A 14687-nucleotide genomic window follows, 5' to 3' on the forward strand; every position below is an offset into this window, starting at 1 on the left:
CGTCGCTACTTCGACCCGGGAATTCAGTTTCAAAGCGCGTCAACCGATACGTTCGTCGGACGCGGAACAAGCGCCAACAGGGAGAAACCGAAACTTGTCTCCTGTTGGATGCGTTCTCACCCCCGTCCGGTTTCTTTTCGAGGCACGCTTTACCCGCGTAACGAAGGAACTCGCGTTATCCAACCGCTGAAATTATACTCTCTCGCCGTGCTCCACTAATTTTCGAACGTTCTCGCGACGACTGCAAAGTAGTAAAACGGGACGGTGGGAAAATAAGAGAGAGAAAAAAAGGAAAAGAACAAGTGGAAAGTAAGGCGCAAAGTCGTTGCGGAATTTCATTTAGAAATATTTATACGCTCTTAAGTGCGCCGATGCACCGGCGTACAGGAAATAAAGATAATATACCGCGCGATTATACGCGGCTCTATCGCAGTTTTCTCGGAGCTTTTGCGCCGCTAACGAAACCCTCTTTGGCTGGAGCCACGTAATACTGAACGCGCGGTGAACGCTTAAAGACAGCCCGGATGACTATATAGGATAATCAGGATGGTAATGCGATAGAAGCGGTCTACGTGTTCCGTCGCTCGTAGGATCTGCTTACGTTAATATCTGTCCTTGGCTCCGTTCGACCTCGTGCTCACTGCCGTCGTTTCTTTCCAAGAATCTCCGGGTCCAGAGATCGTCTGTTCCTCTTAACGTCGCTCGTACAACGCGCAAAGCCTCGCTTAAAGGCTATATTTTATTATCCGTCGCTTAGAAGCCGCGCCACCGAGAATTTTAAGGAGACACGTCGCCACGTTTCTCGTCATCGCGAAAATGAGATTTGTCCGTGCCCATATCGCCATATTATATACATAGATATGGGGCGATATGTAAAATCTATTTAGTATGGTAATTGAAGCGTTAACACCGCGCGCTGCTTATTTTTACTTTTTAGTCGTCGAAGGTAGTCTTCTGAATCGCACCTCTTGGGCCAGACAAGTTCTCGATGAGTTTAATTAGAAGAATTTACGATTAGAAATGATATTCAAAACTCTCGCGGGCCTCTAGGCGCAGCTCCGGTCGGCAACCAGTCGTTCGGCTTCCTCCGCCATCGTTCGGAGAGGTTCGGGTAGTCTCGGGCCACCTCGGTCGGCCCGAGCGGCCCGAAGGAGACGACGCGCAGGCAGAAGAAGAAGACATGGCGTCGAGTGAGAAACGTGCGTAGTCGGACAGTTTGCATTACATGCATTATTAGAGTATATGAATAAGTAATTAGTGTCTAAGAAGACTGGCGTGACTATCTGCTCCACCTCCTGCATCCTGTGTATCCTGTATCCGGACTCGACAAGCTGTAATCATCCCAATACCAACCTGCTTTCGACGAGTCCTGAATCAACCCACGCTCCGCAGCCATTTTCCTGCACTTTTGCAGCCGTTCCTCCCGTCGACGCTGAAGTTGGCGTTAACACGATCGCGATATCACGAAATAAGGTAAGACGTCTTAGAATTCATCAGAATTCGCTGTGTTCTCCGGAATATTCGATGCCCGACGAAAAATTCGCTGAACCTTTACGCGTATATCCGGTCGCGGACTCGTGTCTCGTCGAAGAATTTTAATTCCGTTGTGGAAAAGTTCGCGTCGGTAGCACTCGGGACCGAGCACGGAGACGATTGTTTCGCTCGAATTAGAATTCAGTCGCGTTTCCATCGGTGGCTGTCGTTTACTCCGTTAATCAGACTGTGCAACGGAGTTTTGGTTTCTGCGTTAAGCACGGGTGTACGGCAGTGCAAGGCGGGGCGTCGTTAAGCGTTGCGGCCAGGGCTTGTTAATGAACTACGCGAAATTAATTAGGGCCGCGCGTCAGCGTGCTGGAGACAACGGCAGCTCGGTGTACACGCGCGCCGCGAGTTACATCTGTGATTTCGGATTATCGATAATGCGAGACGCCTCGGGTCTCTCGCGCCTAACCATCGTGATTTAGGTCCGAGCGTATCTGCTCGCTCGTCCGAACGGTGGAGATTACCTCCAACAGCGGCAAGATTACGAGCGACAGGCGAATCCTTGCGCGAAGTCGATCCGCCTTCATCGGCGGCGGCCATTACGCGTTTTCCATTAGAACTGTTACAGCTGTTCAGATGACGTCACTCCAAGTGGACTTCCCCGTCATTTTGGTCGAAAGAACACATCATAATTGTACGTTTGCATGTGTGTTGGCGTTTATTTTATTATGTATACAGAAATGGTGATGTTGATGAATATTATTTCTTGTAAAATGTAATGACATGTGAATTATGAAAGAGTTACATCCAAAGTGTATGTAAAAATATTGTGGAGTCATTCCTTGTTGCATTATGTTGCAATGAGTGTTCGTCGTTCGGTATTGTGTGTATAATTTATTCCTATTTTTTCCTGTTTCCAACTTTCTCGTAGTTGGAAATGTTAACAATTATCCTAATCCCTGGTTGTGTAACAATAGTTGTCTCTTGATTAATTTTTTAAGCTCTTCTCTTTATAATTAAGCGTCCTTAGCAAGAAGCTTAGCGTATAGTTTGTTTTCGCGTAAAGTTGGCGCTGTATTTATGCAATTCGACTTACGCTGGAAAGTTACAGAAACAAGTTCCCGTGGAAGTCGAGGACTTACTCCAAGAGACTTTGGACTTTCTTTCCTCTTGCAATATTATTATTTTATCCCTCGTTTCTCTCGAACGTTTGCAATTATAATTTCAATGTTGTAATTCCGAAGATGGCTCGAACCCGTACGAGTCGGAAGCATAAATAAAAGTACGGAACGGAATATATTTTTCAAACGCAATTTTCCTTACATCGAAGCACGAACGGTTGTTCGATGCTCAAATTATAGCGACTCGGGTTGCACGGAAAAAGAAAATTGTCGTTCGTTGCGACTTCGACGGCGAAAAGCAGAAACTGTTTCTGTAAAATGCTTGCATACGGCTTGGCTGGTGTTCCTGCCAGGCCGGAAATGCTCTCTGCGCGGCGCGTATATTATCGGCGGAGCTTCGAATACTTTGGACGCCGATTTTCGCGCTCGGCACGACCTAAAAAGGGCTTCTAACTTTGCAACGCATCGCGTAGTCGAATGGAAATTCGTAGTTATGGCTGTTAGAGTAGCTGCAACGCGTCAGAGTCCTTTCTTTTCCCTGGCGTTTTCCGCTTCGTCGGTCGAATTCGTGCCCCCGATAATATCGGCTGAGCGAAATTACGTCTGTTTAGATTTTCTTCTGCAAGATTTATTCTACCCGGTTTCCTTTTCCGTTGAGTTCGCCTTCCTGGAAAATTCCATCCACTCGCATCAAATCTAGGGCGTCCCAAAGAGAACTTATCCCCTCCCCTAGGGAACGTCGAATTAAAAAAGAAACAAAGTCGATATCCTCGCTTCTGCGGGAACAGCAACCGCGTTTCGTTCGAAATGATCCATCTTGGAAAAGTAAGTGCCCCATTATCCGAAAGTTTTCTTACCGGAACACTTACCCAACTAATACGGATAATGGCGGTTCTACTGTATGCTCGTTGCAGTAACACCGGACGCTTAGGATAAAGGGCTTTCAGCCCTTCCGTGTACCGCACGTATTTCGGGGCAGGTTCGTTTCGAGGCCAATGGCAACGCTCGTTCGTAGTTGTATTATTGGAAACGTCGAACGCCGCAACTTGGAACCGAGGCTCTTCTGCCGGACGAATCGACCCAGGTGCCTCCGCGTCGGATCCACCAAAATACAGGAAACTCTCGTGGTATGATTTTCGAGGCTCCTCGAACGAATCACGAGGCCCTCGTTACTTCTAGGTTCAAACTTTCCGCGGAGTCCAATAAATCCTTCGTAAGAACGCCATCCGTTTCCTGTCGACTCCGGGACAATGACGTCTGCTGGCATTGTAATTTCTGCGACTATCCAACCAGTTTCGCAGTGTTCGATTATCGCTTTGCGCAATCGTTAAATTTTTCGTAGATTCGTAAGATGAATTGCATTTAATATTAAGGGGAATAAAATAAAAAGCAACGTTTCTTTATTATGCGAACCCTCCGCATAGCAAAGGTAACTAAATCTCCATCCCAAGCCTGGCGCTGCCTTGTACATGTAAGTTCTAAATCAGTTTTCCCTTGCACGTCTTTTTGTTTCGTTTTTTCTATATATCAAGCTCTTTTGTCCCGTTCGCCCTCCCTTTTCTCTTTGGCTTTGTTCTTCCTGTTTATTCTTCCATTTCGCAGTCTTCCCAGCCTCCGTCGTTTTTCTTATAATTTTTCGCTATTGATTTTATATTATTCTTGTAAAACGCGTAACTAATTCGACGCTAAATTCGTGAAAAAGATCGTGACACGACTGCGGGAATCGTTGAAACGTTCAGTTGTCTCGCAGCAAGGTACACGGTCAAGCAAAAAAAAAAAACTAGACACGATATTAATTAATGGCGGTGAGTTGAAAGCGACACGGTTCCGTGCGTGCTCTTTGAAAAAAAATATTTAAAAAAATCTCTCCTTTCGCCAAACAGTGAAATGAACCCTCTTCAGAGGCAAATTATTTGTAATAACAAAAATTCAGGCATCCATTAATTTTGCTACGAATGTTGCCGCGTTTTATTCCTGGCGCATTTATTTACGAATATTTATTTGTAATTTTGATATTTGCTCTTGCGCATCCACGTAGAAAGTAATTAGAATTTTTATTTCTGCGACGGGACAAGCAATTATTTATTCGTTGACAAAAATTTATGTAGAAACGTGTCGTTTTATCGTTTACAGATACGAATCGATACAGAGAGATAAAAATTAACCAAATTCGCGAGCTTTTCAGAAGTTTTCACAAGTTTTTTTTTTTGAAGGGTTGGAACATTTCGCGAAAGGGCGTGCGTAAAATCTGTCCAGCAGCCATTACGAAAGTTTGTCGCGAGCGAGCATCCGCGTCAGCTCGGTTTGGGCGCCGAAAACAAAGGAGGATCGGAGCGGGGAACGTTTGCTCCGCGGATCGGTTAGATCGTCGTCGCTTAATTGCCAATTAGCATGCGGCCAATGAAAATATCTGGAGTCGACAGGTGTGGCTGCTTAATTCAATCGGCGGTGCTGGAAAGCACAGGGCCTCCGATCGTACCTTTCAACCCCCTTCCGTGCTTTTCATCCCCCCCCGTTGGTTTCGAAGCTCGCACAATCGGACGCGAGTCGAACCAGGCGAATCCAATCCGTTCGAGAAGAGTACCAATCCTCGCTTCTTCCTCGTCCTCGTTCCGTCCCTTGGACCCGTTCTGCTTGCCCGACGTCTTCGTTTCCCCGTCTTCGTCTATCCAGAGCTTTGACTCTGTTTCCGCGCCGTGAACCTCTCCCAAGGGAAAGATTCGCCGCCGAGGGGTATAGTTATCGGTTCCCTGGAGCGTTTCGACCTTTTCAACCTATTCCTCCTTCCTTCCCGTTTTACCACCAGCCCTACCCTTCTTTCTCTTAGAATCTCTTTCGAGCCACTTCCTCTTTCTCTCTCGTAACTCTCGTGCGGAACGACTGCCGGGTAAAATCGAGCCGACCACGATTTAACTACCGCGTCGACAAGAACACTCTTTGTCGCGTCGCGTCGCTTCGCGTCTCATTGCAGCGTGTAACCGTCGAAAACTCCTCGTTAGAGATCGATGGGGCTCGTTAGCGGCCGCCGGGACGTTTTTCAATCGCTAGAAACCGGGAAACCGGGGAATCGTTGGACGAGTATCGGTCGGGCTCGTAACCGTGGAACGGGTCGACGTGAAAACAATCGGTACCCTCCCCCTCCCGTCGATCGGATACGGAATTGGTCGAGACATCCGTGTAATTTCGTGCTCTGACGGAAATTCGTCGCGTCTGTCGCTGATCGGCCATCGCCACGGACTATTTGCCGCTAGCCGTGGAACATTAAGCGGGCGCGGATGTAGCTAGGTGTAATTTACGGGACAGATAGTCTGATTTAAATTTAAAGGAAGTGAAATTGAAATACCTCAGCGTCAGGACGCGTTACCGTATTTCATCCTAGCCCGCGTCCAGCCCTCGAGGACCCCTCCGGTTAATTAACGAGCACCAACGGCTCCGGCTATAATAAGCAGCTTAGCTGTTAATTAAATGCCGCGCTGCCTTTTGTTCGTCCGCCGGGACACGACAAATTTCGTTAAGGTGATGCGCCAATAATTAGAAAGCGATAGCGAGCCGGATTATCGGGCTCCAGTTGCTCGAATAATAGTCTGTCACCTGCTACGGGAGCCGGGGAATATTTTCGGCCATCGACGATGCTGGCTAAGTTACCGCTTTACCGATATCGCGTTAACGAGCTGGTAAAGTTACCGCGAGATCGGGAAATCGACAGCGATGAAACGATTCTATACTGCAGAGTTACGTTACGATCTTGTTTACGAATACCTCGCGAGACGTTGAAGATAGCTAGTAGAAGACGCGGGGAAAGTCAGGGATCGAGGGATATGTAGCGTGCGTTCGCGAGAAGTTGGCGAGCGAAAGGAACGCGTGTTCGATTGGCGCCTCGAAAGTGAAAGGGGGATGATCGCTAGCCAACTTCTCGCGTACGTACAGTAGCTATCGTTTGTTGTTTCCTGTTCTCACCGTGGTGTGTTTGAGCTGTCTGCTCCGTCCTTTGTACCAGGTGATCACCGCCGGTGGCCTCGATCCCGTGGTCTCGCATTCCACCTCGTAGCGTTTCCCAGCCAGCAGAGACTCCTCGCCTACCCCCTTCTTCCCCGGCCTCCTTATGATCACCGTTAAAGGCTTCACTGCAAACGAACGGGAACCATCGGTCAAAATCGATCGAACCACGGGATCCGGCGTCGCGATTTCGAACACGAAGCGCCCGGGAACGATCTGTCGTTGTCGAACGACAGAATGCCGTACTCTTTTTTTTCTTTTTTTTCGAATCAGCGAGTCCCGCAATCACGCGGACCGACGACGCTAATCGGGCGCGATAATTAAAGCGAACCGATAATTAAGGCGGATAAATGAGGCGGGGGGGTTAGGCGGGTACGTGAGCCCGATGCAAATCGTGCGGCCGATTTAACGTTTTAAAACCCCCCGACCGGTCGGTCGATTGTCAGTCATTTGTCATTTTCGAACTTGCCCCCGCGTTACGTGACCAGTTGAACGCGAAAATAGGACGAACGATTTGCCCGATGTTTTTTATCCCCCCCGTTCCTCTACTGTTTTTCTCTTTACACGTAACGACCCGTGTCGGGGAGAACACGTCGACTCTATCGTTCGCAAGATTTATGACGTTCCGTCTAAAGATTAGTCACGATGCTCTTTTAATTTATCGCTGGTGTAAATTCATTAACTGTCTCGTCGATTAGCGTTAGGGATACTTGCAACCGGAATCGCCTCCACCGCTGTTTAAAAGTGCAATAAAAACCGGTAGCCAACGAAATTGCGAGATCACAGGTTGAAAACATGAAGCAATAGTTCTTTGACATTTTTGGATTCTGACTCGACGTTATAAGGGTTCGAGAGACTTAAACAGCTCACGGTGGACGCCATAACGCGCCATCCTCGCTGCATTTAATTACGAAACAGCGTATTTGCGCGAGCATCTTATTTTACGGTCCGACAGGAAGACCCAACCGCTCTTGCTTATCCCTTTTTCCGGTACCTTCACACAGAATCGAGATTTATAAGAAGGCTTTCAGAATCTCTGAAACAGTTCTTTGGAACGTCTTGCCTTAGAGGTTCAGATTAGTAACCACTCCCAAGCTTACTCAGACCAGGTTCGAACGTTCGCTGTCTGTTTAGCTCACCCCCGTCAGGACGTTTGCCAACTTCCACATAATGTTTCGCGTCAAAGATTCGAGAAAATCTCTCGAGTAAAAATACTCTATCGATATTTTTATCGTTAGCGTTGTATTTCGTGGATATTGTCGATTATTCGTTAAATGTTTATTCACCTTTGGTTTGGTTCGATTCTCCTGGGGGATTCCGTTCCAGAGTCTGCAGTAAACTTACATTTTTATCTGCCTTTGAAAATCAAACAAGGAAGAGACGCAAACAGTGGGGAATCGACGCGCGAATTGTTCGACGATTTCTTTCCGAGCTTCTGCGCGATAACGATCGTTCCATAGAGGTAAACATTGATTTTTCCGCGCGCGTGTAAACGCGCGGAACGATACTATCCCTCGGTATTCACTGGCCAGGCGACGATCGCTTTGACGGACGATAAATCCGCGTTTCCAATTGGCCAATACCGGGCCAGATACGGATCCGTTCGTGCGTGAAATATGAAAACTACGAGGACACGTTTGCCGCTCGTGCGCGTCGTTTCTCCTCTTCGCCATCGTCGAGGCCGCGTCGGCCGATAATGAGTTTCGATATTTTTCTCGGCCGTTCTTTCAACGTCCCTGACGCCTTCCGGTCGTCTGGTTCCGGTCCGTTCGCGCCGCGCGACCCAGTTACGAAAATTACTTTTCGATTTTATGTTAACGAGTCCCTCGATTCCGCGCCGCATCGTTGTCCCGTTCGCCGCCAAACCGAACGCTCGGGAAATTTGGAAAAATTCTGGCCAAATAGACTCGTCTCGAAGTATCTTCAACGCTTGTAATTCTATATGCCCTTTATTGTACTAAAGATAAAGAGAAATCGACGCTTCCACAGGCGTCTCGTTCTGCACAACGTTCAGAGTTCTTCGGGCAAGATTAATATTTTGTTGTGCGATCGCGCCGTAGTATTACAAGTTTTTAAACGAACAACGCACTCGAGGCGGATCGAGTGCCTGCAAATATTTGATATGCCGGATTTTCGGAATCACCGACCTTTTCGAATATCCGCAATCTCGTCGATCCTCCGGTCCCGGCAGCGGTTCGCTCCGTCACCGCTCAGGGTTTTTTTTTAATTTCTCTTTCGTTTTTTGTTCCGCCAGCCATGAGATGAATACACGCTGGATGCATGGTCACTTGGTCCAGGTCGCGAAAATCAAAGAGCGAGCATCGATCAATCTCTCTCCTCTCTCTTCGTTCCCCTTTTCCCTCTCGTTTCACCCTCCCCCCGCTGGCTGTTCTCACCCTCTCGTCCTCTTTCCCTCTTTCGCTGCCCGTTTCGTTATCTCACCGCGCGAAGCGCAGGGCGGTTTTTTTTTTTTTTTTTTTTTTCGTTCACCGCTATGATGGGTGTGTTCTCGTTCGCCAATAACGGGCCTTCAATTTCGTTGTCCGCTTCGTCGAAAATTTCGTGACTTTCGGAAGCACCGATAATTCAGCGCCGATCAATCACGGCCGTCGGTCGGTCGATCTGTCGGTCTGTATTTTCTTTTTCCGCGGGACGCGAGTTTTTTCGGGACCTCGCAGACGAGGGAATGGAGGAAGCGAAAAATCAACGAGACGGCGGTAAATATTTTCGAGAATTCGGCGAAACGTGTTTCTGACGCGGTCGATCGTTTACCGCGCACGAAAATTTTGTACAAATCGCCGGGAGTACGGACAATTCGGAGCCACGAGTGACAGATGCGGTAACTCGTTCCTGCACCGTGGTTCGTTAAATTTTTATCGCTTACAAAATGAAATCGAATAGTTCGACGAACGCGAAATACGTTGTGGAAACAATACACTCCGCGTCTTCGATCGGTTTGAAACGAGATTTGCTTTGGGCGTACAGCGTCCCATCTAACTTTCTCCGTTTCGGTCGTTACTCGAGAACCATCGCGATGGCTGCTACGGCAGAGATAATTGATCTATGAATTTTTCAGTTTACTCGCGAAATTAGCGTTTTGTCGTTCCGGCTTATAGGGGCGGCCGCGAGTTAACGAAGAATTCTAATTTTGAGAAAGCTCGAGGTTAGCCTGCTTTCATGGCTCCTTCGGCTTCTTCGAGCCAAGAGGGCGCCGGGATGGATGAGCCGGGTGGGGCTCGAGGCAGGATTTAATATATTTCTCGTCTTATCTTGCCTTATCTTCCCTTAAAGGCGATTCACAGCGGCGAGGGAGCAAAGGATGTTGGCCCACTTTCTCTGTCTCGTAGATCTTATCGTTAACGCGGGACAAGATAGGCTCTCGGGGTGAGGCTTCTGATTTGTTAGCCACGCGATAAGAATTTGTATCTACTTCTTGTCTTTATTTCATTCCTCTTTTAACGGCGTTCCCACCCATCGCCTATGGCGAGCGCGTTTCAACCCTCCGGAGAATTGGACGGTCTATCCCTACCCTAACGATATCGGTCTCCGCGCCCCTAACCTCACGTTCGCGGAATCTGAGGGATGATAATTGTCACTCACGGTTAAGATCCAGGGTAATCGAGGACTCCTTCGGCCCGATCAGGTCCGTGTTTTGTGCTTGGCAAGTGAAATTCGTGCCAAGGTCCGAACGCTCGATGGGCAGCAGGGTTAACCTATTAGCAACAAAAATTACAACCCTCCAATTAAAATGACAGCTTCACTGTAGCTGGTAAGACACGTGACCAGTCCACGTGCTACGAAATTCTTGAGTAGCATGGTTTTCGACCAAATCAAGTAGAATATCAAGGTACGATCAGACACGATATCAAACTTTTACTTAATCGCGTACTCGGTATAGGATTTTGTAAAATTTATATTTCTCAATTAAAATCAAAAACGTGCTACGAAATTCTTGCATGAAGATATGGTCAGTATATCAAACTCGTAGTTAATCGCGTACTCGTTGTACGAATTAGTAAAATTTACTTCTCCCAAACGAAATCAAATTGAAAACGTGCAACGAAATTCTTCAGTAGTGGTTCGACGAAATGAAGTAGAAATATCAAGGTACGGCCAGACATGCTATCCAACTCGTACAGTTAATCATGTACACGTTGCATGAATTCGTAAAATTTATTTATCTTTCCAATGCGATCGACACTTTTTATCTCTACAAAATATTTTCGTTCACAATATGAAAATGTACAATCCCTTCGAGACAACCAGATTAAGGTTTTTTAGAGCGATAAAATCGTCGGTTCGGAGCTTTCGAGTGCAGGAAATAAAAGCGTACCTGTTCTCTATGATGTCGCCGGCGTTCTTCTCGTACTCCTCGTCTTTGACCTGGCCGTTGACGAGCCACCGGACCATAGGCTCCGGCTTGCCTGCAAAGTAAATTAACGAACCGTTAAGGGCGCCAGAGAAACTCTTCGTCCGGTGTCGTGGATTTACAGCTACGTAATTCTTGTTTTCCTGCGCGATGGGAGGGATCTCCGTTGGCGTTCTCGGTCTACTAACGACTTAATAATCGACTCGATCGAACGTAACGAGAGCCCCGAGGGTCAGGAAGATTTACGAAACAGAGAATACCGAAAACATTCCGCCCTGGGGGGGTGGGATGAGGGCTTCGCGAAAGTGGAGCAAATCGCGGAGCGTAACGACTTTGCTGAAAGTGGTTTCGACCGGCGAGAAAGACGTCCGACTGTTCCTACGCGGAACCAAAGGAGAAATAGATGCCACGGGGGGTTTGGGGCGAGCGGAACACCGAGTGGACAGGGGGATCGTATACACGGGGGTCGGGGGTGAGCCTCGGCGAAGCCACTAAAGGGTAGATGAGTTCCCGGGAACTTTTAAATTAGCCGATACCCCAGAGTTTTCGATGCGGTGCTCTCCAGACAAAAACCCGCGAGCTGCGGCCCGGTTGCTTCGATAACTGAGCGCCGTTATAGTTGCCCCGTTTCTCTGGGGATGGTCGAGAAAATATCAATTACACGAGGCGTCGAATTACTTGCCGTAACCACGATGATACGCAACTTTCGTCATCCATTGTCTATCGTTTTGAATTATTTATTTAAGATAGATATACAGGGTGTTCGACCACCCCTGAGAAAAATTTTAATGGGGGATTCTAGAGGCCAAAATAAGACGAAAATTAAGAATACCAATTTGTTGATGAAGTCTTCGTTAAACAGTTACTAACGTTTAAAGTTCCGACTGTACTGAATTTTTTTTCTCGAAAATGCGCAAGATTTCGGGGGTATGTCTGTTCACCAAAAATGATTATAATTGACTCCCGCAACCGAAAATAATTTTTCCAAACGGATTTGAAATTTTTTTTTTTTCGTCGAAAAATTTCACACCTTCTCGAATTTTTTTCTCGAAAGTGGGTAGGATTTCGACGGTATGTCTAATGACCAAAAATGATTGTAATTGACCCCCACAGCAAAAAATAATTTTTTCAGAACGATTTGAAACTTTTCGTTTTCGTCGAAAAATTTAGGCACCTACCCCCTGTCGATTTTTCTTAAATATTACTTTTTCATTTTTGATAATTCTATTTGACGCTCTACAGAAAAGTTGTTTCATACTTTTTTGTAGGTACACATGGGCTCTAATTCAGAAAAAAGTTTCATTGGAATATATTCACAATTGTAGGAGTTATGGCTGTTTGAAAATTGGACCATTTTTATGGGGTTTTTCTCATTTTGCGGGGTCAAGGACCAACTTTTTGAATATTTTTGCGATTTGTACATATTCTCCACCAAAATACGCATAGTTTGCTTTTTTAAAAATGAAAATCATCCAATCCGTTCAGAAGTTATGACGTTTCAAAGATTCGCATGAACTTTACGGGAAGCATTTCTGGCCTGAAATTATATTTTCGGTAAGGAATTTTTTTCTCAAAAATGGTTAGGATTTCGAGGGTATGTCTATTGACCAAAAATGACTGCAATTGACCCCTGCAACTGAAAATAATTTTTCCAGAACGATTTGAAATGTTTTAATTTTTTCGAAAAATTTGTCCACCTTCCTGAATTTTTTTCTCGAAAGTGCGTAGGATTTCGCGGGTATGTCTATTCACCAAAAGTGATTGTAATTGACCCCTGCATCTAAAAATAATTTTTTTAAAATGATTTGAAAAAATTTTTTTTCGCCGAGAAAATTCAGGGAAACATATCAATGGTATGGTCAGACATTACATTTTCGGTAAGGAATTTTTTTCTCGAGAATGCGTAGGATTTCGGGGGTATGTGTAATGACCAAAAATGATTGTAATCGACTCTTGCAATCGAAAATAATTTTTTTAGAACGATTTGAAAAATTTTTTTTTTTGCCAAAAAATTTCAGCATCTCCCCGATTTTTTTCTCGAAAGTGGGTAGGATTTCAGGGATATGTCTATTCACCAAAAATGCTTATAATTGACCCCTGCAACCAAAAATAATTTTTTCAGAACGATTTAAAATTTTTGAATTTAATTATTAACTTTCTAAGGAAGCCTCCATCAACAAATTGGTATTCTTGATTTTCGTCTTATTTTGGCCTCTAGAATCCTCTATTAAAATTTTTCCCAGGGGTGGCCGAACACCCTGTAGGAGTATCTTGGAGAATAATTACAAGATGTCAAGTAAAAAACATTTAAAAGCATCGATCAAACCATGTGCAGTATTTGCGTGAATGAACAAACGATTGTAAGGGTTGTAGAAGTCATAAAGTTTTCGATGGTGTTCTACGCGAAATACTTCAGAACAACATAGTATTTCAATGATACTCGGACACGATATCAGACCATTAAGCACCCTGTTAACAAAGAGTAAGTCAGCTGCTTTTCTACAGTGTTGGAGCGTGGTCAAATTTAATTTGATTAGAGGGTAATCGTAATAATGAGAATATCTAGGCATAGAATCACCATTATGATAAGCAGCCAAGTGTAAAAATTTAGGTCGTGGTCCTTCGAGAACGTGAACGTAGAATTTCAAGACTAGTCTAACCAGTGTGCGTTAATCTTAGAAGCAAGTTTATCGATGTTGGGAACGTATAAGAAAAACCGCGATACTTGTGCGTGAAAAAAGCACGAGCTTTGAAAGAAATTAGTGTTCTCGCAGCGTGCACGCCCCTTTGAAACCATTCGAATTGTATATGGAAACATTTTTCCGTATCGTTACAACTAAAGGAGGTAATTACGCTGTGTGTTTCGAGTGTAACACCGTGCACACAAACCGGAGAACGGATCAAAGCGACCGGCGTATTAAAAGCGAGTCTATAACTATGACTACGGTTTTTGTCGACGCGCGGATTTTAAAATCGGGACTGTACGGAGCGCGTTGAATTGCTCTTGAATACTCCCGATTATTCGCCCGGAGAAATAGAAAATGTCGAACAACGCTACCCCGAAAACTAATTTCAGAGGGTACCTTATAAAATCGTACGATTCTTGTGCTCGTCTTTGCGATCTTTGTTCTATTTTTTCTTCTGTTTGTATGCTTTGTAATATACCTTGTAACGCGAATGCGGGATGTAATAATTCCGTAAAATACGCCCCCGAACGAAATTAGTTTTCACAATTTCATAGAGGCAATTTATTACGCGAATCGTTGTATTAAATCATAACGCGGGGAACCTTTTTCGTAAGTTGGCGCACAATTTCGCATACGTTATCGCGCCGCAACATCCAAACTGTGGAGAAACAGGGTTTCACGTGCACCGAGCTAATAAATAAGGGTTCGGTCGGCGTAGCTCCGATCTCCTTAACTGGTCGCCCTTCGCGATGTACGTGCTTCGCGAAAGCAGCGTTTATCGAAAATAAATGGTTCGAGGAGGGGTGTATATATATACATATATATGTATATATATATCGGGTATATCGTATCGAGTTCCATTCGAAGGAACGTTCCGTGGATAGACTCCGTATTATATCACGGATTTACATATCTCCCTCGAATAATACGCGCGGCTCCCGGTGGCTAGGTGCATATTTTTATTGGAAAAAGCTGCCGGTTATGGCGATGATAAAACGGCTCGAATGATATACGAGCATTATAAGAGTCAGG

At 45.6% G+C, this 14687-nt stretch overlaps 1 protein-coding gene across 2 annotated transcripts in view; it reads right to left on the reverse strand.

The window, feature by feature from the left end:
- LOC143350334 (synaptogenesis protein syg-1) overlaps window positions 1-14687 on the reverse strand; it is a 428929-nt gene that overhangs the window by 59295 nt on the left and 354947 nt on the right. For both annotated transcript variants that reach the window (XM_076782390.1, XM_076782391.1), the window contains exons 5-7: window positions 10933-11023; window positions 10200-10312; window positions 6561-6727 (exon numbers count right to left, since the gene is read on the reverse strand). In XM_076782390.1, the coding sequence (XP_076638505.1) occupies window positions 6561-6727; window positions 10200-10312; window positions 10933-11023 (371 nt within the window). The remainder of the gene's footprint in view (window positions 1-6560; window positions 6728-10199; window positions 10313-10932; window positions 11024-14687) is intronic.

The sequence above is a fragment of the Colletes latitarsis genome, chromosome 14 (genome assembly GCF_051014445.1).
Source record: "Colletes latitarsis isolate SP2378_abdomen chromosome 14, iyColLati1, whole genome shotgun sequence".
NCBI lineage: Eukaryota > Metazoa > Arthropoda > Insecta > Hymenoptera > Colletidae > Colletes > Colletes latitarsis.